The sequence below is a fragment of the Macadamia integrifolia genome, unplaced genomic scaffold (assembly GCF_013358625.1).
Source record: "Macadamia integrifolia cultivar HAES 741 unplaced genomic scaffold, SCU_Mint_v3 scaffold401, whole genome shotgun sequence".
Taxonomy (NCBI): Eukaryota; Viridiplantae; Streptophyta; class Magnoliopsida; order Proteales; family Proteaceae; genus Macadamia; species Macadamia integrifolia.
Genome location: NW_024870043.1, coordinates 315991 through 338594, shown reverse-complemented (window position 1 = coordinate 338594; position 22604 = coordinate 315991). Strand labels below are relative to the sequence as shown.

General features: G+C 38.3%; 2 protein-coding genes across 3 annotated transcripts in view; one reads left to right on the top strand and one right to left on the bottom strand.

The window, feature by feature from the left end:
- The window catches only part of LOC122068471 (26S proteasome regulatory subunit 10B homolog A), a 15627-nt gene extending 4895 nt beyond the window's left edge, over window positions 1-10732 (bottom strand). The window contains exons 1-8 of one of the 2 annotated variants that reach the window (XM_042632338.1): window positions 10382-10732; window positions 8501-8616; window positions 6722-6841; window positions 4594-4730; window positions 3533-3694; window positions 3283-3369; window positions 3098-3184; window positions 2841-2978 (exon numbers count right to left, since the gene is read on the bottom strand). In XM_042632338.1, the coding sequence (XP_042488272.1) occupies window positions 2841-2978; window positions 3098-3184; window positions 3283-3369; window positions 3533-3694; window positions 4594-4730; window positions 6722-6841; window positions 8501-8594 (825 nt within the window). In that variant the 5' untranslated portion in view covers window positions 8595-8616; window positions 10382-10732. Of the gene's footprint in view, window positions 1-2840; window positions 2979-3097; window positions 3185-3282; window positions 3370-3532; window positions 3695-4593; window positions 4731-5534; window positions 5677-6721; window positions 6842-8500; window positions 8617-10381 lie in introns of those variants that run through there. The other variant, XM_042632339.1, reaches the window with a different exon arrangement.
- Window positions 10733-14362: 3630 nt separating this feature from the next.
- The window catches only part of LOC122068482 (dr1-associated corepressor-like), a 9711-nt gene continuing 1469 nt past the window's right edge, over window positions 14363-22604 (top strand). Inside the window, exons 1-3 of the mRNA XM_042632361.1 lie at window positions 14363-14745; window positions 19135-19207; window positions 19802-19895. Coding sequence (XP_042488295.1) covers window positions 14713-14745; window positions 19135-19207; window positions 19802-19895 — 200 coding nt within the window. The 5' untranslated portion in view covers window positions 14363-14712. The remainder of the gene's footprint in view (window positions 14746-19134; window positions 19208-19801; window positions 19896-22604) is intronic.

Here is a 22604-nt window from a genome sequence, read left to right as displayed (position 1 = left end):
ATGTTACTGTTCATGGGTATCCTTCACAGTCCCAAAACAGCCAGCATCTCTTCTCTTTCTTCTCCTCTTTATTATCTCTTTCTTTCCCAACCAGCAAGCCTTTTCAACCCTGGTTTATCAAGAAAATCTGGGCCTATGGGGCAGCCGATCTAATTTTTTATTCCTAAATCTGAAATCTAGGTTGGCTAGCTGCATTGTGAACCTGTTGAGCACATGATGCATTATGTTAGTGTTGTCAACTTGTCATTGTTGTCAACACACTCAGTCAAGGGCAGAGCATACATAAGTTTGACCGAGCAAGTGGTGCAGTGAGTTGGCCAAGCATACAAGAGCATCATTGAGAGGTTTACCAACATGAGGTGAGCAGTTTGATGTAGGTGAGTTGACCAGCTGGAAGCATATGGGCTCAAGTGAAGATTACCGTGGAAGATCAAGGTAGCCATGGAGCAATTGCAATGTCCCCAACTCCCCATGAGCATCATATACAGGTGTCAATGCAGTGTGGCAATTGTTGAGTAAATAAAAGGGCAGTTGGTAGAGTGTCATAGCAATTGAAAAGACTTGCTATGTTATGGCATGTGGTATGTGGCATGTGGCATGTGGCATGTGGCGTGTGGCATGTGGCATGTGGCATGTGACATGTGACATGTGCCATGTGCCATGTGGCAGTGGCAGTGGCAATGAGATGGCTCAATTGGCAATTTGGCATAACTAGAGAGTTGGCTAGCAGTCGGCAGCAGGGCTGGTACAGTTGACATCATCACAAGGCGATAAGAGGCTTCCTATGTTTGGCATGGTGAAGTGGAAGTTGTAAGCCTTTGAGTACATGAGGTGTGTTGCCAAAGGCGAAGCAGTGTTACCAAAAGTGAAGGATGCAGTTATGTGAGGAAAACCGCAAATTGTGTTGGAGCAGCAACTCCATGGGTGTTTTGAGATATCTTTCATTAGGAGTTGAAGCTCAAAACTAGAAGACTCTAGTCTTATGAGTAGGCTTCACAATGCCTCGAAAATCTGGCCAATCCAAGCTCAGATGAGGGATCTATAATCTCGAATGAAGATGTTGCGCATGGCGCCCAGATTCTGTTTCCTACACAATAAACCAGCATGAGGGAACTTTTTGAGAAGCCTTCTAATTGGAAATTGTAGCAGCTCAAATCATGAGAAATGTAGCCCTTCGAGTCACCTTTACGTAGGAAAAAGAATCACGCCACCATGAGGGAGATATATGACTTGAACACTATCTGTTACGAGAATTTCCAGAATTCCTGTTTTACATATGGCGTCACTTTAAGGGCATTTCGAGGTGGCTTAATAGTAGATTTTGAAGTAGCCTAAATCATGAAAGGAGTAGAATTTTGAGTCTAGTTTCATATGCAAAAAGAGTCAGAGGCATCAGAGTTATACAAAGAGAGTTATGCCATCCAAACTGAGCAAAGGTCAGTCTACCAGACTCACAACCAGTCCGACTAGCTCCGCCAAAAACGTGTTTTTGGGGGTGTTTTAAGTTGCTCTTTTGACTGGGGGCTATATCTATGACCTAAGGCTTCAAGAAAGAAAATATGGAAGCTTTCCTGGAGCTTAAGAGGAGTAATTTATGAGTAGAGGAAGCTTCATTGATGTGTAATCTAAGAATCCCCAAATCTTATACACTCCATTTGTGATTCAAGCTTTCAAATGAAAAATAGGTGAAGCATTGAAGAACACACTCAAGGTTTTGAAGAAAGCTGAAGATTGAGGAAGATTTTTGAAGAGTAAGAGAAATCTCCCAAGAGGTTGAACCCTAGTTCTCCAAGCTTCAAGCTCCAAGCTCCATTAATGGTTTCAAGCCTTCATGTGAAGCTTTAGTGAAGTTATTTAAGCAACATCTCATGGGTTTTTGAAGAGAAGAGGAGAAGAAGAATAGGAAAATAAATGAAGTTGAAGGAAGAGGAGGTTACCCAATGACACGGGTTACCCATTTGACTGTAGGGTAGGTAGGTGTTTGGAAAATTTTAAATCAATATTTGTGATATATTTGGGAGGGATTAGCATTTGTTTATGAGCTTGTAACTAGGGCAATTTGTATAAGCCCATTGCTCGTGATCATTAGCTACCAAGTGGGTGCTTGATCGGGGCTGGGTGCACCCTTGCAGTTGTAGCTGCATAAACCAGGGGTTGTAGCTCCTAACCGTGGGTGCAGTCAAATCATTGTATTGTGAATTTTAAGAAGCCAGGTTAGGCCATTTGCACTGCAGATGTAAGCACACAACCGAACCACGGTCTTTTGGTTCGTGGACATATATTTGTGTTGAAGAGTGTTCACGATAGGGGGAGTGTCCCCATCATGCAGTGAGTCGAGTCTTGAGTTAGAGGGAGGCTGCCTAGCTCCCTCTCTTCTTTCAGGTTCTGGGTTTTTTACAATTTGCATTGCTATATTATCTGCCGCAGAATGGTTTGTGAAGGCTGGGATTTATGATGTGTGGCTGGTGATAGCCGTATGTGCATGTGTTTGCTGCAGGATGTTGTGTAATTTGTGACAGTTGCATGTTCTAGAGTGTTTGAATGTCAGTGAAGCCAATGAGTTGAAAAGCAAACAAGTTGGGTTTGGTTTTTGTGCACCATTGATTCACCACCCCCAGCCAGCAGCCATTTGTGTTTAACAGAACCTATGACAGAATGGTGTCTGGTTGTGAAGGTGTTATTTACTCTCAACCAGGTTCTGGTAATTCCAACAATCCTCATTTCTTTCCTCGGGAACGGGGTGCTAGGGGGTGGCTTCTGATCAGTAGAATTGTAAACATTCTGCAACTGTGTCAAATACTACAGTCCATGTCAACATGGTAACAAGACAATAAGCATACCTTCCCAAGCTGATCAAACCCATCAAGCTGATTAAGAAGCTCCATCAGTGTCCTTTGTATCTCACGATCTGCACTTGTACCCTCACTAAATCGGCGGCCACCAATGGCATCAATTTCATCCATAAAGATGATGCAAGGCTAGACAAACAGAAACAAAAAAGGATTGGCAGTGAACATAGTATAAACCAAATGAAAGGTGGACCGAAATAATTTCTATAACACAGATTGAAAACAATCCACAGCACTTGAAGTCTTACTTGGTGATCACGTGCATAGCCAAACATCTCCCTTATCAATCTTGCACTCTCGCCTATATATTTATCAATTATAGCACTTGATACAACCTATGAGCAGAAAGATCGCACTGTTCAATAGTTCCAATATTTACTTAAGAGCAGATCAAGCTCTTCATTCATGTTTATTCATTCAATAAATACCCCACCTTAAGGAAATTGGCATCTATATTACTGGCAATGGCTCTTGCCAACAGTGTCTTGCCTGTTCCCGGAGGTCCATAGAGAAGAACACCCTGAAACCAGTGAATTTCGCAGTGAATAACAGTTGAATCTTTCTAGGCTTCTAGCTACCAAAAAAGGAAAAGAAAGGAAATGAAAATTTTGCAAACAGATGATGCCACAGAAATTAAACAAATAAATATATGCTATAAAAATTACCATCAATTTTGAAATTACCTTGGGGGGTTTAATCCCTACTCTAAGGAAGAGTTCGGGATTCATAAGAGGGAGCTCAATAGACTCCCTGAGTTCCCGGATCTGATCAGACAATCCACCCACAGCAGAGTAGCTAACATTACCAGGATCTTCATGAAGCATGTTGTAAACAACTGGATCAACCTGCAACCAATATCAGCATCAGAATTAGAGAGCCAGGTAGTTGCTATCCAGTCATTGGTGACAGTACCCCAGAAAGCATTTTCCCCTCCCTTTTAGACAAAATTTAAAACCAAGGATGCATCGGAGCAGATCAAATCCAATATCAGCTTTGCCCGCCCATAATGGCTAAGATTTGGTATGATACCAGTCAGACTAGAGTTAGCCTGGCCAGCCAAATTCCATATTGTAAAAACAGTGGATGGGTTTAAGCTTCACAAATTATGGCACGTTAAGGATAAGATTGACCGCTATAACCTGGACACTTAATCTACTCCTGGAGTAAAACGCCAATTTTACGTGGACACTTCCATCTACTCATGGAGTACCTATGTCGATGCCACACACAAAGGGTGCTGGTATGATATTTGTGATATTGGGTGCTGGAATGATATTTGTGTTGAACAAACACCTAGATGTCAGACACTTGGAATTGTCTGCGAAGAAGATTAACCCACCCTTCCCCCTTTTTAACACATAAACTTCTTTTATATGACAGTATGACACAGCAACTCCTTTTTCATTTTGGACAATTCACCACGCCCATACACATTTTTGATATATATTATGTATTCTAAAAGTTGGTGGTCAGGTGGCTCCAACTCTCTGAGACATACCTGTAGCTAATCTCCACACACTTTTTGAGACATACCAGTACCTCATCCCCACACCAGAACATGTGGACACAGGTTCACTGATAACTAATAGGGTCAGGCAGGCATAGGCAAAAGCCACCCCAAACCCAGCCCACTGCCATCAGTACATAGAAGTATAGAACAGATTGGTTGACAAGTGACATCCTCAGCATCAACCATTACTTCCCAATTTCTAATGATGTTCAAACAAGTCACATCAACACTTACTTCACGAGGAAGGGCCCGCATGATAGTGAGTGTGGTCATATCAAGAACTACTCTGGTCCCAGCAGTCAGCTTCTCCTTATCTACTTTACTGCGACACCCGACAACATATCTTGGACCACTGCTTGCTTTAACTATCACTGGACAAGAAAGGAACACAATCAACGTGTTAAATGTAACCAGCTCTTCAAAATTTCAGCGAACGCTATAAGAGCTCAGCCTAGGTGCACAGGGAGCTTAAGAGTCTGTACAGAACACCAATCGAAGCAAAGCAACAGTAAGGTGGTCAACAAGAGCTCCAGTCATGCAAATAGGTCACTTGGAGAAACACCAATATGTAGCAAACTTATATTTTGTACCAACTATGATGCCCTTTCTGATAGACCTTGATGCTGATACATACATTTACATACACACCGTGCCTTATAATTTTTTTTCCAAAGAAATGCTTTTGTATACTACTGGTTTATGGACAATAATAGTGCGTGTGATTTGCACATTATATTAAGTAACAACCATGACTTCCAAACTAATGCACCTTAAACAAATAAGAGAAACTGGTCCTCTAAGGGCAAGGATTATATTAGATTGATGTTTTCATCACTTCCTAGATCGAAGGAGAGGCAAGTGGAAGCTTTGTTTTTTATCTATTGAACAAGCTTCTGTTTTTCTTCAAAATTAGTTATAGAAATTACTTCGGTCAATACTGCAAAGTGGTCATTTTCCAACTGTTTGTGACCTTTTTGCACCCAGAACAACATCCCAAATAGTTACTAGAGGGGGTCCAAGTGAGAGAGGAGACCACACACCACACCAATCAAATATCCTTTGAAAACAAATAGAGGATTTGAAGTGAGGGGTCAAAGTGATAGAAACACAAAAACGCCCTTAAATTCCATCACAATGAAATGGCATTCTTGCAATTCATTGAAGTTCAAACTCACTTCTATACCACCTCCCATGCTTGTTTCGAAGAAATTTCACCATTGAGACAAGTAGGTGTGGGATCCTCTTATCACATGGACTCACCCAATGCCCATGGAAGTCTTCCATGTGGTAAGAAAAGCATCACTGCATGACAAAATCACACATCAATATATAGACAAAAGGTCCTTTGCACAGTCTAATCAGCAGGTTGTTGCATGACAGCCTACCTAGTTGTGCCACATGGAAACCAGATGTGGCAGCTTTACCACTGGATGATAGGGTACAGTCGGGAGTTGGGACTAGCCTCCTGTCAAATATCAGAGCCAGATTCAATCACATACCATCCCTGCTGATTAGATGTGTAGGCATTTTTGCTAATAATTTAACCTATCCATTTGTTTCCAACCATCCTTCAAAAATTTGAAGTTTTAGTCGGATTTTTAAAGCTTTATTTTGCCATGTGGCCAACTAGGCTAGGCTAAAACTTTATACCTGTCCACAGAATTTGAGCTCTGTATATGTGTGTGTGTGTGGTGTAACAAGGGCTCTGTTTTTATCCTTGTTAGTTTTCCCTTCGATTTTCCTTCATGCTCTACCCTCAAGTTCTGAGATCAAGACTCAAAGTATTAGAAAGATGCCATGATATCAATCTCCAAGTTCTGCCTAGAGATTAATCTTCAAGCGCAAGCACAGACGGTTATTTGGTGCTTGCATAACTATGCTATTCTGTGTCCTGTTCCACATTTTTTCCATCCATATCAAACATATATGAACTAGCAGGGAGTCTGCCCTTGGCAGTTCACCAGGCAACCGCCAGAGTTGCATAGGCATTTTAAAAACATTGGCGGCAGCATCCCATCTCATCTCATAACAGAGGAGATGAAAAAACCCATGAGATTGAACTGCAAAGGAGATATTGATCGCCGTTCCAAATAAATTTTTTTTTTTTCTTAACCAGTTTTTTCTTTAAAAGACATTTATATTTCTTTAAAACTAAAGAAAAAGAAAGTGTAATGGGTAAAATTGACCCCTGTACTACTGGATCTGCAATAATTCTAAATTTTCTTATGAGCCTGACATAGGCTTCAGAAAAAATTACTCAAAGAAAATAAAAAAAATAATAAAAGTAGGGAAAAAAGGAATGCAGATTTGAGTTTTAAAATTACTCACTTCCCTTGAGGTACTGAAAACAATAAGTACTTACAGCGCTCATTGTCAAGAGGCCTCAGAACTTCCCCTATTATCTGTCCAACACTTTGAAGAGACTTCAGATCATCTTCAGTTTTAGCAAAATCCTTCTTTGAATTTCGTAGATTCTCCCTAACTGCACATTTACAGATTCAATACATCTTACATTTCTGAGAATGTAAATAAGAAAGCAAAGAGATGGTGCACAAACCATTTCATCCATTTAATTGTTTATAGCATCATGATTTTTTTGTTGGGAAATTACAGTGGGAGAAGGGGAGAGAGAATTTTGAGAGCACAGCATTCATGAAGCCTATTATAGTATTTCTTTTCTTGGGTCTGGGTGCCAAATACCTCTAGCATCAAGAAGTGTCTCATTGCCTAAGTGATACCTTGACAACTATTATTCTAGGTTGATTAAGGCAATGTTCGGTCAATGTTAATGTAAGCAGTAAAAAAAGAAGGGCGGGGGGAGTTAATGCTAGCTGTCTTTTTTTTTTTTTTTTTTTTGGTGATCTTAACACAAACAATCTTCACTATGAAAGAACAATAATGTAAACTAATGTTGCTCATATCTCATAAGATCACAGTTCGCTACCTCAAATTCTATTGGCTTTACCCAATTATCATTTTGCCAATCCAATCTTGCAAAAGACTGAATATAAATACATTGTAATTTCAATACCAGAGGTGGTTTCCCCCCTAACATCACACCTCATGCAGAAAATGCTTCTCCTTAACAACATTAAAATTGCTTCAGGATGCTTAAATCTTCCCCCTTTATTCAACTTAAAATCCCTGTAGTTCAACAGAGACACATATCAAAACATACTTAATCTAACGGGGGAAAAATGTTACAAAGTTAATAAAACAAAAAATACAAAAAAAAAAAAAAAAAAAAAAAAAAAAAAAAAAAAAAAAAGAGAAAAACTTATGTGTCTCCAAAATAAATATTGAAACAAACTAATAAAGGGGGCGGTGGGTTTGGCACAAAACTATAACTATGATGTAGTTGAGATATTACTTGACACCAGAATGTTGAGAGGGTTGTGCGGCAAGACTAGGAGAGATAAGGTAAGGAATGATTGTATTAGAAATGATTTGGGGGTTGCACTTGCACCAATCCAGGACAAGCTTTGTGAGAGCCGGTTGAAGTGGTAATGGCGATGTTCAACGGAGACCTATGGATGCCCCAGTAAGGGAGAGTGACTAGATTCATTTGGAGGGAGTTAGAAGAAGTAGGGGTAGACCTAACATGACTATTGACAAAGTGGTATGAAAAGATATGCATATTGTGGGGCTCAATTCTGGTATGACTTCGGATAGAGTTTTGTGGAGGATAAGGACCCGTGTTGCCAACCCCTTATAGGGGATTTTCCCACTTTACCTTCTTCTCTTATCTCCATTCTTCTTCATTTTAACCTCTCTTTTGTGCTTCTTTATTATCTAATTTTCAGTATCAGATATATGTAGCCGACCTCATTTAGTTGGAATAAGGTTATGATTGTTGTTGTATTACTTGACACCAGAAAATGAGGATACAATTAGTGCCATTATCTTCGCTTCAAGTAGTTGAGTTAAAGTAAAGAACATTTACTCCAATGTCAAAACTAAACGGTTACACCATTCAGCATAATGATAAGAAATAATACTATATACATATTATGGAAGCCAATTCTCAAACAGTGCTGAAAGACAAGAACAGAGTATGGAAATTAAATGCAATACAGCATATGGAAAAAATGGGAAGGGAAAAAAAAAAGATGAAGTGTTTTTGTTCCAATCTTGCACAGACCTCCTCTAACTCTGGAATCAAGCTCCTTGTGCTGTAAAAGCTTTTTACGGTATTCAGCAATTGCAGCCTTGCGACGAGCATCTTCCGCCTCCATCTTTTAAAGTCAAGGAACGCAACTGTTTGGACATATTTGCATAAATAAATTTAATAAATTAAACATTAAAACAAACTGCAAGGCCAATACATGGAGGCTATGCAACAATATGTTTAAACTCTAAATTCATTTCAGAAAAGGAAAAAAGAAATGGTGGCATGCATATATCTTCTCTGTCTTTGTGTCATTCTTACTACTGCCATCTACCTAAGGACAGAAATTAATACATTAAGCCATACAAAATACCCATGGCATGCATATATCTTCTCTGTTTTTGTGTTATTCTTACTACTGCCATCTAGAACCCAAGGACAGAAATTAATACATTAAATATCCATTACTAACTGAAATTGCTAATATTTAGCTGAAGCCACTAATTCACTTGGATCAATTTGCGAAATGAAAAATGTGTTAACAAAATTATCAAAATTCCCCAAGAGGGTAGCTGAGTTGGCAAGGGACTTCGCCTTAGGAAGCGTGTGGTTCTGAGTTCGACTCCTCTTACCTCCTTGGGGCCACTCACACAGGGGTGTTTAGTGTTCTTCACTGCTTTCGGTGAAAGTTGAATGGTTCTCATTCAACCCCGGTGTGACCCAATCCATGCGGTTGTGGGGTCAATATGGGCCTACGGGACTAGTTAGGCCGAAGCCCTGGATACTCATCGTTAGCAAATATATATATATATATATATATTATTAATAGTAAAATTTATTAGTATTAACTTCTATAAAAGAAAGAGTCCTACTTGCTAAAATAGATGTCTAATGTCCTAATTTTCTTCTCACTAATTCTACATCCAAATTGTATGTGATATTCTTCTTCCATGACCAGATTACCGCTCCTTCATCTTAAACCCCTAGCTAGCTTAGCCACTCCCTGCTATTTTCAAAATTCCCTTTAAAAAGAAAGCAAAGACAGGACCAATATGTGGCAGGGTGATCCAGTGATTAAACAAAACAAAGTCTAAAATCCTGATGAGACAATTGCTAGCATCCATAAACCCCTGAGTCACAAAATTAGACCAGTTGATCCATAATCCCTTTGAAACACTGATGTAGCCCAAAGCCTCTGAGGGTTGGTGTCAAAGAGAGAAAACCATAAAAAATGTGCATAACGCAAGCCCAGTCCTAAAACTGTTCTTATTTTGATAGTACTTGGTTATGGCTTTTGTTGCAAGTGGTTTTATGTGTAATAGGCTCAATTATAAGGCCCAAACTTTAGATCCATAGGGAAACACGAATTTAGTTACTAAAATTACCTTCTGGGATGTCCGTTTGATATCCAAAAACTGCTCAGCAGCATTTGTACAGTTGCGTAATGTTGGGGTAAAACCAGAGAAGTTTGGGTAGAGCTGGATTTTAAGTGTTGGCTAGGAAAGCATCCTATTGGAAGAGGAATAGTTATGAACCCTGCAGACCATCCTCATGGGGGTGGTGAAGGGATGGCCCTAATTGGTAGATCAAGTTCTCTACTTTTTAAGTCTTCCATCTCCATGAATACGGTCTATATAGCTCTCATAAATGATCTCTCATGTTTTCCTCTAAAAAGAGATAACGGGACTGAAGGAAACCTTTGCTTATGCGCTTTGCGCCCGTGAATTTTCAGAACAAGAGAACCTAAGACTGTTTCCCATATATAATCATGCTTTTTCACATCAAATCTATAAACACATGGCTCCTGTTAAACTCAAGATAACCCTTTTCATCTTTGGCTTTGATATCGAAAACCCAGTTCTTGAATCTAGATTTTCGTGTATAATGAAAACATGAGCGAGAGAGAGAGATTACCAGTCAAAAATATAGGGAATTCGTTAGATGATGAGGTCAGCCCGTTGAAACTAATCGTTTAGGGCTCTAGGCGCTGTGACCGAGTAATGAACTCCACTGCTACTTGGGTTTTCCTTCTTCCTTGTATAAGGTTTTAAAATGCTCCCGTGTTTGCGAAGGCAAGGAAAATACTTTGATCTGTGAACTTCAGATGAACGGGCCTAGTATGGGTCGTGGCAAAACCGGACTTTCATAACCAGTGATTCCTATGATTTCCTGGGAAGCATGAGAAATTAAGGGTAGATATATCTTTTCACATGGGGAGGGAAGATAGATAGATAGAAAGCATTGGTGTAGACCATGCTTCCATACGGAGTTATTTCTCCCTTGTTTTTCTAGGGAAAATAACACTACCCTGCGTTTGCCCCTATGCAGCTCTGCCCATTGCCCAGACACAAGGAGTGGCAAAAATACACTCTCCCCCCTAGTTGGATGCTTGTGCGCCTCCCATAAGTTTGTCCTTGCGTTTGTGCAATAGTCACATGACTAGGTAGCAATATGTAGCCCTTTTTTATTTTGTGGCATGCTCCGACAACAATGCTAGGGCCAACGATTGACACACATCTCAAGTGTCTTTAGGGATTGTTAACTCTTCGATCATGATTTGTGATGACCTTGTTTTATTGTTGTTGACCTTAAAACTCTTATAAACACTTCTAAAGACCTTAGAAGTTGTGATGGAGTATGCAAAAGTATTATACTTTGACACCATGTTGCTTGATGGACTCATAATTCATATATACATCTCAAATTTACCCAATTCCCTTAGAGCCAATGAGTTCTCTAAAAGTTGTGATAGTTAATGCTTGCCTTGGACATGAGCAACACCCTAAGCTATAAATAGGAGGCCTCTCACGTGTTGTAGAGGAGATTGATTAAATTTTGTAGGGTTCTTAATAATTCTAAGAGGCCTAAAAAGATAGACACATGGGAGAGTTTCTGGAAATTTTTCACTACTATCTAGAGTTAAACATCTCCGAACCCGAGTCTGGCCTACTCCTAACTTCTTACCTCCTTCGCAGATGTCGAAGACAATTGATTTTTTTTTTTTTTGTTTGCCTTTGATTTCACTCGATTTCATCAAGTATATATTGATATATCCTCTAATTGGCGAATGCATATCGCTTATTGTTAAGTTTGTCTCGAATTCTTGACCCGTTTTAAAGATTGACCAGCTTCGACATATTTTGGTGGCGAGCATAATGGAAAGTTTTATGAGAATTGTGATGGAAGCAGAGGGGTCGACCACGACTTGGATATATATATAATGTTCTGTTGCTTGTTGAGAAAGTCATTGTATTTTGAGGGTTTTTTGAACTAGGGTTTCAATGCGAGTTTTCTTAACGCTGCTTGAGTGTAGTTTATCTTCTGCATAGTGAAACATCTTCTTTTTCGCCCGATGACGTAGCACACCACCCTGGTATGTGAACCTCGTTAAATCTCTATGTCGTGCGAATCTATTATCTTTTTTTTTTTCGTATTTCTTGGTGTTTGATCTAACACTTTTACCTAACCAACTAGGAAGTGGCGGCTTGCCAAGGTTTTCAAGCATGGTTTGGTGGATACAGCTCCTCTCCATAGAGCCTAGGGATCAGAGAGTGATCCTGTGGTTGGGAGGATCCGGGCACACATCCCTAGGTCACCCCAACCCTAGGATCACCCGCTTGTCCTTGGGTTATTGTAAAATTTCTTTTGAGGTCTTTCTAGCCCTTTTACTATTTTCCCTTTGTTTTCTTTGTTTAGCAGATGCATTTATATCACATGTTTTCCAAGTTCAAGTTTTAGTTCTTGTCATTGATTTTGGTTTCTTATAAAATTTCCATGACGTTGCATTGATGATATTCATCATTGTTTGACATTTTCGTAAGGTCTTCATCTTGTTTCCTAAATAGACCTTTCCCCCCTTTTGTTTTCCATGTTTTTCTTCCCTGCGTCATTCCTTTCCTAAAGGTATTTTGGTCTTTTGCACGTTCAGATGTTTCTTAGCCTTTATTTTACTTTTGCAATGTTAGTTCTATGTTTATTATGAATCTAAAATTAACTATTGCATGTTTAGATGACATATTTTTCATGTTCGTATGTGTAATGACTATTATATTTTTCAACATATTTTAATCTCAGCCTAGGTTTGATGCATTATTTAGCCTTAGGGTTTTATGTCATTTTTATTTACATCCACATACTAACCATGCAACATGGCTTGATAACATTCATATGGTTTGAAGTCCAATTTAACCATGTGGATTGAGGTGCCTAATACTCTCTTGACATGAACCCGATCCCTAAATGTATTAGTTCATAATGGAGTCAAATAGTTTATCATACATGCTAATATGTGTGGGTCTTAGACCCTAATTTAAGTGGCAACTATTTATCAAATTTTTGAAACCTAAACCCTTCTTTCATACATAGATGGACCCCAACCACCTTGGATCTGATAGGTTAGAACTTCCTTCGGTTCTCATAATGGTGACCTAAATGGATCACCTGCTTCAACTGGGCTCAAAGATTACAATTGGTATACCCTAAAGGTTTCAAACAGTCTTGACTAGGACATTTTGGGTGTAGCCTTTTAATCTAACTAGGGATCAATCTTATTACCCAAATAAGTCAAACTCAACAATAGCAATACAATGTGTACAAACCATCAGGGTATAGATCGAGCTAAGAAAAGCCATGACGCTTATGTTAAGCCAATTTGAGCATCGTGGTATTATATTATTTACCTCATAGTTTGTCAAACGATTGGACTATGTGTAAGGACACATGATCTAAGTTATTCCAATTGTAATGGGTGGTGATGCAATGATAGTTTGTTCCTAGAGTTGTGAGGGGACGCTATATTTTATACTAACAGTCCTTTCAACGTTTGCCCAGTGATTCGAACTTACAACATTGACTCTGATACTAATTATTGGCTAATCCGATGCTCATGAGCTTGACAATTACCGTTCCATTAAAACCAATTGTGATAATGAGAGCACTATCTTATTAGAGGGTGGATCTTGATGCAAGGATAAGCTTGCTTCATTGTGACCAAGTGATCACACATTCGAATAATGAAACAACTTATCTATGAAGCATGGGTGAGGCATCGTACGTTATGACCCTCCCTAAACCCCATAGTGGTGGGAAGTTGGAGCCTCGTGCATTAGGTACAAACTTTTTATTTTTATTTTTTATAGCACACCTTATTATCTAAAGCAGGTTAGACAATTAGTCTTAGGAGTCATGGGGAGGCATTTTATGCTAACGCCTGCAATGCTATCCCCACCACCACCACATTCCAAGATGATTCTATTTCAATATCTCAAACTCTTATCAATCTCCCCCTCACATAATTAGAAAAACATCAAATCACTCAATTGCTTAAAGTATGTCATCTCTCTCAATTTTGAGTCAAGACCCTTGACAACTTAGCCTTGTTTTGGGACTAGCAGTAAATCGATTTTAATTGATTATTTGATCCACAAACATATTTTAATTTTATCAATTTAAATCAAGGTTTTCTAATATGATCCTATGGGTCTAGGGTTTGTAACAAAAAAGGGAAAAGACTGAATATGCCGTCGGTATACCCAAATCTCTCTCTCTCTCATTCTCTCATGAGAAAAAGTCCCTTGTGCCCCTCTCATTCTTCCACTAAAGTTGTATTCCCTCCCACACCTTCTCACATAATGGACCATAGAACCCACATAGATATAGTCTCCTCAGACAAACCTCCACCCATAAAATCTGTACTAACATGACCAAAACCCTAACTACCTTAATTATGGTTCGATCGGTTTGGATTCCGGTTCACAATTGACATCATACGTACACGACGAGCCTGACTAGGATCTTCTTCAATTCCCGTCTTCTCGAGCAAATCGGTATCCTGAGTAGGAATCTTCCTTTTCTTGGATCAAATCGGTCAAACAACAAATTAACCGAATTGCTAGACTATACTTAAGAATCTGCGCCAGAACCGAGAAGGTCTTCTCGTTTTACCTTTCCGGGTCCCGAAAGTAGCGGCTAGAGAGGACGAAGCCAGGAATTTTTTTTTTCCCATTTCATTTCTTTTCGTGTTGTTAATTTTTCCCTTTTTCTCTCTCTCTCTCTGGTAAACTCGAACGGAAGGATTGGAGCTATCCGATTTTCTGTTTATAATCGATCTTATCTGTAAATATATTCGGATCTGAAGAGGGTTTCTGGGTTATAAGGAGAGTAAAAGAGTGGATTGATTGTGAGCTTTGTGGGTTTATCCTTCTGGGGTTTTGTTTCTGGTTGTTCTATGGCCGAAATCTGAAGCCATGAGGAAGAAGCTTGATACCCGTTTCCCTGCTGTAAGTTATCCCTATGTTACTTTCTTTCTTTCTTTTTTATTGGTTCATCTCCGTTTAGTTTTATTTTTTCCTCTGTTTTTATGGTTTTATTGGTTGCTTTTATTGGTGCTGATTTGATGGTGTCTTTGATTTCTGTGTGGATTTGGGTTTTGTTCTGTTTAGGGTTTTTATATATTTATTATTATTGGTTTCTTTTGATAGTTGGGAGTAGGGTTTGCGGTTAGTGGGGGTAAAATGAAAGGTTGGTTGTTTCATTGTAATTTCTAGTAGTTTAATTCTTGATGTTGATTTGGGTATTTGGCTCTTTGCAGTTGTGTTATAACTTGTTGAACGGTCTGGTAATTGATTTTAATTTTTGATTTATCTCTGTATGGATGGGTTTCTTAGGGTTTTCAGTTTTCTGGTGAGCTGCTGAGATGTTTGGACACTTTGGGTTGAAATCCTGTTTTCTTGGCTTACTTTGAGGGATGGGCATCTGTATTTGATTTCTCTGTACTATTATTATTGCGTCACTATGAAATTTCTAGAGTAGTTATTCTTGAGAAAACTGAAGGGAGACGGATTATTTTATTTGGTTGTGAAGTTGTGAACATTTGTTGGCATATTAAATCTATAATTTTCTTAGTAACTAGTTAATAGTTTCCTGGATTTTTTTCTTCATCAATATTGCTTTAGGTGGAGGATAGTCTGGCAGTTGTTGCTTTGTTTGACGGGTTGATTGGAGTCCTGTCGTTTTTCTGTTTGTGATATAGTTCTATATCCGAGGCTTGATTTTGTATGACATAATTTTTCTTTTGTTTTCTGTCAGTCTATACTTTGCTGAACCTGAAATGGCTTAATAATGGTGATTTATGTAATATCATACATTGATATTTTCAGCATTGGAAGATTTATTTCCATTGCCGCTAAGACTTAAATCTCTCTGAATTTATGTGGTTCATCCATTCATTGATTTTACATTGTCATTTCTGTGGAGTGGTTATCAATTGTCACCTTTATTTTGCATCTGTAAAATATTGATGCTATTGTTGATTCAGTTTTTTTTTTTTTTTTTAGTTTTTCCCAATTGCTTAGAATTTTGTAGTTGGTAGGTGGGAAAATATGCTTTTGTTTTGTTTTTGGACAAAAAACAGAGTTACCTGGTATGTGGATATACCTGCGTATATGTACAATGCATTGGTAATTGAGAAAGTAGTCACGCTTTTATTAAGAAATGTACATTCAAATTGTGTTGTTGCTGATAGTGGGGTGGGCAAAACTTAATTGGCAACATCTCATTGGTTTCACAAGCAAATGGTGGCCTTTCTGTAATGGTGCACAAGGTTATCTAGGAATACCCTACGAACAACAGGAAGAATAGATTTTCACCTTAGCTTTCGTTCTTTTCAAGTTGCAAATTGGATAGCAAAAAATGGTTTGGATATTTCATTTTGTGAGGTTGATGGCACCGTCCAACACCCAGTATAACAACAAACTCAGCCTTATCCCAACTTAATGGGATCAACTATACTGCCCAACACCCAGTGCAGCATGATATTTAATTAGTACCATGTTATTAAATATTTTGTGAGCTTTAGTGGTTTCTAAAGGAAGCAATATCTCTAGTATGCGTTTATCTTCAATATTTGTTATTGTTTTTGCTTTACTGAGCATCTGAAAATGTTCTCATCGGGTGGATATATGGTGCATGGTGGTGCATATAAGTGATGATTTTTTGTTAGAAGAGATTAGTACTAGGTGCCAGCTACTGGGGGATCTCTGTGTTGGACCCAATGTTCTCTTTCTTTTACCAAATGCTTTGGCCATATCATAAGGCTTCTAGTGACATGAGAAAAGGTTTATCTGAGAGAACCTTAGGTGATTCTGATGTGTACCCTAAAGTCTTCTAATCATGCCCCCAGTACAAGCATTTCTAGGGTTTCCCATGAGCTTCCCTCAACTGGAGCTTTAAAAATGTTGGAGATGAATCCTCATGTCTGGTTGTATTGATAACTGCAGATATTACATTTCTTCAGATATCAATCACTCATTTGGTCCTGTACCTATTTTGTGTGACCACTGACCAGGCGGCCTGAAAGTTTTTAGGCAAAACTTGCATGGGTGAGCTCTGAGAGCTATGAGTAGGCTGTTGCTTAGCTTCTAGTAGTGTGCAAGGCTATGACCAGCTGGCAGCATGGGCATTAAGGAACTATGCGTGGTTTTGAATAACAGATCGGCTTATGAAGGCTTGTTAAAAAATATATATGCTGTTGGATGTAGTACTGGATGCTATTCATGTAGTTATAATGCAATTATACCTTATTTTGTTAAATTCTGCAATCTGCATGTAAACTGTAATGAAATACATATTATTGGTGGAGCTTATACATATAATTTGTGACCCATTACCCTGGAGCTGATTTGGAGATCTGGACTATCATGTTCCTTGTATGGGAACATGCCTTATCAAACCAGCTATAACAATACCATCATATATGCCCATGGTCTATCTTAGTATTCATCAGTTGTCCATAACTGCATTTCGTAGTTACATGCTTATTTTGTTTCTGGCAATATTGGAGGGTTTTTTTTTTTTTTTTTTGAAACTTGTTATCAAATGATATAGATTGCCAAAATTGATCCTTAATTTCTTCAGTATGGGGAGATTACCAGCATTTTTTTCGAAAGAAGAATTCTGGTGCCTTGGTGCAACAAGAAGGTTGCTCCATTGTAACCAGGTGGTCATGGGTTCCTTCAAGGAGGTAAGGCTGCATGCATTATGGCCCTCCCCAGACACCCTGCAGTTGTGGGAGTATGGATGTCAAAAACCTAGCTCGAACCGATGAAACTGACCGAAACCGAGCAGAAACTGTTATGAGCTTATTGGATCATGTTCCACAATGAGGTTTTGTGAGACTGAACCAAACGGGCCGCATTGAAACAGATGAGGCACTGACCGAACCTAAAGAACTGGACCAAAACCGATATAACTGGATAAGAAACTGATACCAACCTGAAATTCATAAAAAATAACATTTTTTTTCATACTTTTGAATAAATTTACATGGTAATCTGAAACCAAACCAATAGGAGAAACCGACAAGAAACCAAACTGAAACCGGTGCATCTTTATTGGTTCATTTTTCGGTTTCGCGTTTCACTCATTCTCACACCGAAACCGGTCCAAACTGGCCCTTTATGTATGTATGTATGTGTATATATATATATATCCTAGGATTTGGGCCAGCCTGGGCCTGTGTTAAGCCCGGATGGGTCAAGTTTGGGCATTGAGATCCCACCCTGAGGTTGGGCCATCATAGGCTTGAACTGAGGTCAAAGAATCATCAGTCAATTTTAAATGGTTATCAGACATGTTTTTGAATCACAACAAACAGAAAAACAAAAACAACCAGAAACAGTTTTTTTTTAATTTCTTCCAATTGAAACAGGAAAAAAAATTAGAGCCTTAATGTAATTGTTTTTGTTAATCACCTTGGACCGTGTGAATTCCGCAGTCTCTTCTCAGCCTACATGAAGTTTCACTTGGAATTTTCCCTTTTTGTGTGCTTTAGCAGCATCACTTCTGTCTTGGTTGAATTATTCATATTTTGATTTTGATTAACCTGCCTTCAAGGTTACCCATCACTTTTTTCCTTTAACTGTCTTCCTTCACTTTTTACTTTCCGAATCCCCCCAACTATTGATGTGCTTCACTAAGTTGAGGACATGCAAAGACAGAATGTTAAATTTGTCATCAGATAGTTTGATTAGGTTTATATTTTACATTGCGTGCTTTACTATTAATTGAGGCTATTTCATTTATTATGTTGTATTTCTTAGTAGATAGCTACTTTGTGAATCAGTTTTTCATGCATATCAGTTTGGGATGGCTTGTATGTTCAATTTGCTTCATGAGTTCCATAAAGGGCTATCTTTGAACAACTTTGCAGCTTAAGATGTAAACTAAGTACTGAATGAGGAAAAGTGAGCTCCTTGTTTTCTGATTTGAATTCTAACTATTAGGGAACCATCTGAAATGAAAGTAGTCTCCATTTAATATGTTTCTAATTTCTAATGACATTTGGGATCAGAATGTTGACTACTTTTGAACTGCATAGTCCTCCTAGGAAATGTGGCGGGCTCAGCTGGGGGGTTGCCTCATATTTTTCTCAGGCACTGCTGTAGTGCAACTCTTGTTCCACCTTTTTCTTTGTCATTACCTACCTACCCCTTTACTCCTCTTTCTCTGTTTTCATCCTAGATTGTTTTTTTGAGATGCAATAAGAGGAATCAGAAATTGCTATTCTTTGGAGTTCATGTTGATGAGATTTTTAGCACTTCAGTAAATAAATGATTTAAAATATTCTAAAATTTAACAATGTTATCTAATAAGAGTGTTATTTTTGTTAGTCTCGGATTAAAAAGATAATGCAAGCAGATGAAGATGTGGGAAAGATTGCAATGGCTGTGCCCCTTTTAGTTTGTGAGTATCATATACTTCAACACTACTCAGAATCTTTTCTCTATAGAATACTTTGGATGTCCTTCCTCATGGAGATATTTGTTCAAATTTATCATATTTTTTGTTGCATAGATTCTATTGCCTCCCCCTCTTTTTTTTTTTTTTTTTTTTTAAGGTTGTCTTTTCCCCAAGGTTCTAAAATCTCGATTTTGAGGCCGGTTTTGACCCTGGCCAAAACAAGCTTTCCTGGTTGAAACTCATAATGTCTTGGGCTGGTTGTAAGTTGTAACTGGTCGAAACTGGTTGAAACCTGGTCAAAACTTGGTAAGAAACAGTTTTGACCCATAGTTTCGTACCGGTACCTGTTGAAGCCGATATATCTTGGCACAGTTTCAACTGAGATGCTTTTCCCCTTCTTTTGCATACCTAAGACTTGCGCTTAGGCCCAGGGCCTGGGCCCAATATATGGATGCAACTTGTCCTGCATCCAAGCCATGTGGTCTTATGTATGTGCCCACTCTGTCCAACCAAAAGAATAAAATAATTTAAATAATTTCAGTTGACCTACTATTGATTTATTAAGTCTAATAATCCTCTCCTTGGATTATGTTGCAGCTAAAGCATTAGAACTCTTTCTGCAAGATCTCTGTGATCGGACATATGAAATTACACTTCAGAGGGGAGCAAAGACAATGAGTTCTTTGCATTTGTAAGTAAAGCTTCTCAGTGCTTTTTATTATTGTACTTTGTTGAGGCAAAAAACAGAACCTCTCGGCTTTTTATATATTTCCCTGCCTTGTGGAGCACAAAATATTTTGTCGTAAGTTCTCAGTGTTTAGTAAATCCCTCACTTATTTGAGTAATCTGTTCTATTACATTTTCTAACAAAATACGAAAAAAAATTGAAGAGGCAATTCTTCAATTTTCATTTTGATTTCTGTCTTTATAGAAACCCATGGGGCAAAATGTTGTTGCATGTTTGGACTGGGAATGCTTCCATGCATGTCTGCCACTTTTAGTCATGTGGACTGATGTTCTCGGGCTAATTGATGGGGTTTTTGGAAGGCTAAGGTTACTAGGTTTCAGAAATCCAGAAATATCCGGAGCTGCTATGAAATAAAAGGATCAGATTTAATAGAAATTTAATAACTAACAATCAGCAAAACAGATAACCCTAAAATTCTGTTCTAATGTTACTTTACCAGGCAGGAACGACTCTTCAAAATCTGACTGAAATCTGATGGTCAGACCTGGAGTTGTAGGATTATCCTATTGACAATAGGATTCTTGTTAAGGCTCCAGCACAAGTGAAATCATAACTTAAAAGGTCCAATCTGGTAGTCAATCAAAGAGCAAAATAACAATCAGATCAGTATTAAGTAGAGTATATCAGCCTGAAACATTAAACAGATTATGATTTTCAAATAAGATGGAACTAAGAATCCAACCTGAAGTAGAATTCTAGAAATCAGTTGCAAGGTCTGATTTTGAACATTGGAATGGAACAGAGGTCTAATCTGGTTTTCAATTCTGAAAAAAATTTCAAAGCCTGGATTCTATTGATGAAAACATGAGAATCAGAAACCGCACAACAGATTGGAGCTTAAGATCAAAACAGTAACAGGAATTCAGGCAGAAACTTGATATAAAAGGTGGTTATTGGATCTCAATTTTTAACAAGCAGAATCAAGGAATAAAGCAAACATATGAAGATCAGAAACTGCTGTACTGAATGGACAGCGAGGAAGAAGCATAGAAGGAGGACATGGACCAAGATTCTCACCTGGACGTAAATTGGAATCTCATCAAACGGCCTCAGCATCTCACCGACGGTTCTCACTGAATCTAACAGTAATTCTGAATCTCACAGAACAATGAATGCAAAAGGCCACCCGTTCTTCCCTGTTCATTTCTATATTCTTTCTTCCTGTCACCCCCTATTTTCTTCCCATTGCATGATGCTGATGTCAGAAAATCTGCAAGCCTTTTCATCTCTTGATTCGATTGAAAACCTCCTTTAACTTGAGTGTGTACCTTGCCAATAAAATTCTTGGTTTCTTATTTGGGATCTAGTTTTGCTGGCTGCAGTAACTCAATATCATAGCCACTTCTGACCATGTATGTTTTTATGCTTTCCTGACTAGCATTTGCTTCCCCAATAGAATAAGTACTGTTTATAAAATGGTAATTGAGAATTCTGTCTTATGTTAGTAGTTGAGATGTTTTGGAAACAGCCTCTGAAGCGGGGCAAAGCTGCGTACATTATGACCCTTCCCTGACCCTGCAATGGCAGGGGCCTCTGCACTACGTACATCAGTGGTTGAGATGTTGCCTAAGACAAGTGGCATAGTCATTGAATCTGAAGCGATGTCTTCATCGACTTTTCAATTTCTTAATACTTTAATGGTGCTTGTTGTGAGATGTTTGATTCTTTCAAACACATCATTAAAGCTGGTTGATAGTAGTTGGAAGCGCAGAAGGGTGTAGTTGACCACGTTGTTTACCATTAAAGTCTTTTCATATACAACAAACTTAGTTATTCAAGGTCTGGTTGAGTAAGAACCCCCAAAGCAAATAGGAAAACAGTCTTTACAGAAGAGCTTGCTGTCCACAATGAAATGCCCAACTTACTTGGGAAAAAAAGCAAGAAGATGTAGATGGTGCTAGTCCCATTGAAGCTTCAGTACCTAGAGTAGTAGGTCAACCCCTTCAAGCCAAAAACAAACTTGTGAATTGAGAACCATCATTTTACAATGTGAGTTTCTTATTCACAAGTTTCTAGACACATGCAACATGCCAACATAGAAGCTTCATGTTCTGAATTTTGTACGATTTGAAGACAGAGAGCTGCGTACACCCATGACCCATTGAGGTATTCATATTCCTTTTCTACAAAAGTTGAGGATGAGTTTTTTAAAATCATGGGGAATAATGCAGTTCCTGGCCAAAAATTGGTCGTATTTTGATATTTATTAGGGATAGGCTTATAATTTTTTTAGTTTTATTTGTAATGGGCTGAACTATAAGGCCCAAAAGTGGGGTCTAAAAGGGTGTTTGAAATTCATATTTAATTAATAATTTGGTCCATTAGGTAATGTAGTTGGCTTTATTTAGTCATTAAAGAGTCATCGTTTGGTTTGTTGTGTGGGGTCCATGTTATCTGGAAGTTGTCTAGGAGATTTAAGCTTCAACAATTTTAATTAGTCAAGTATTTTAGAGTCCTTGTTAGTTTAGTTACTCTAGTTGCCTAAGATTCTGGAAGTTGTCTAGAAGACTTTCTTTTTGTTTTGTTTTGTTTTTTTTTTTTTTTTTTTTTTTTTTTTTTTTTTTTTTCTTTTCTCTTTTTTGATGCTTAGAGTTGTGGATCTTCAATTTCTGATTTAGATCCGAGGTATCGGTGCATGTGATATTTTTTTTT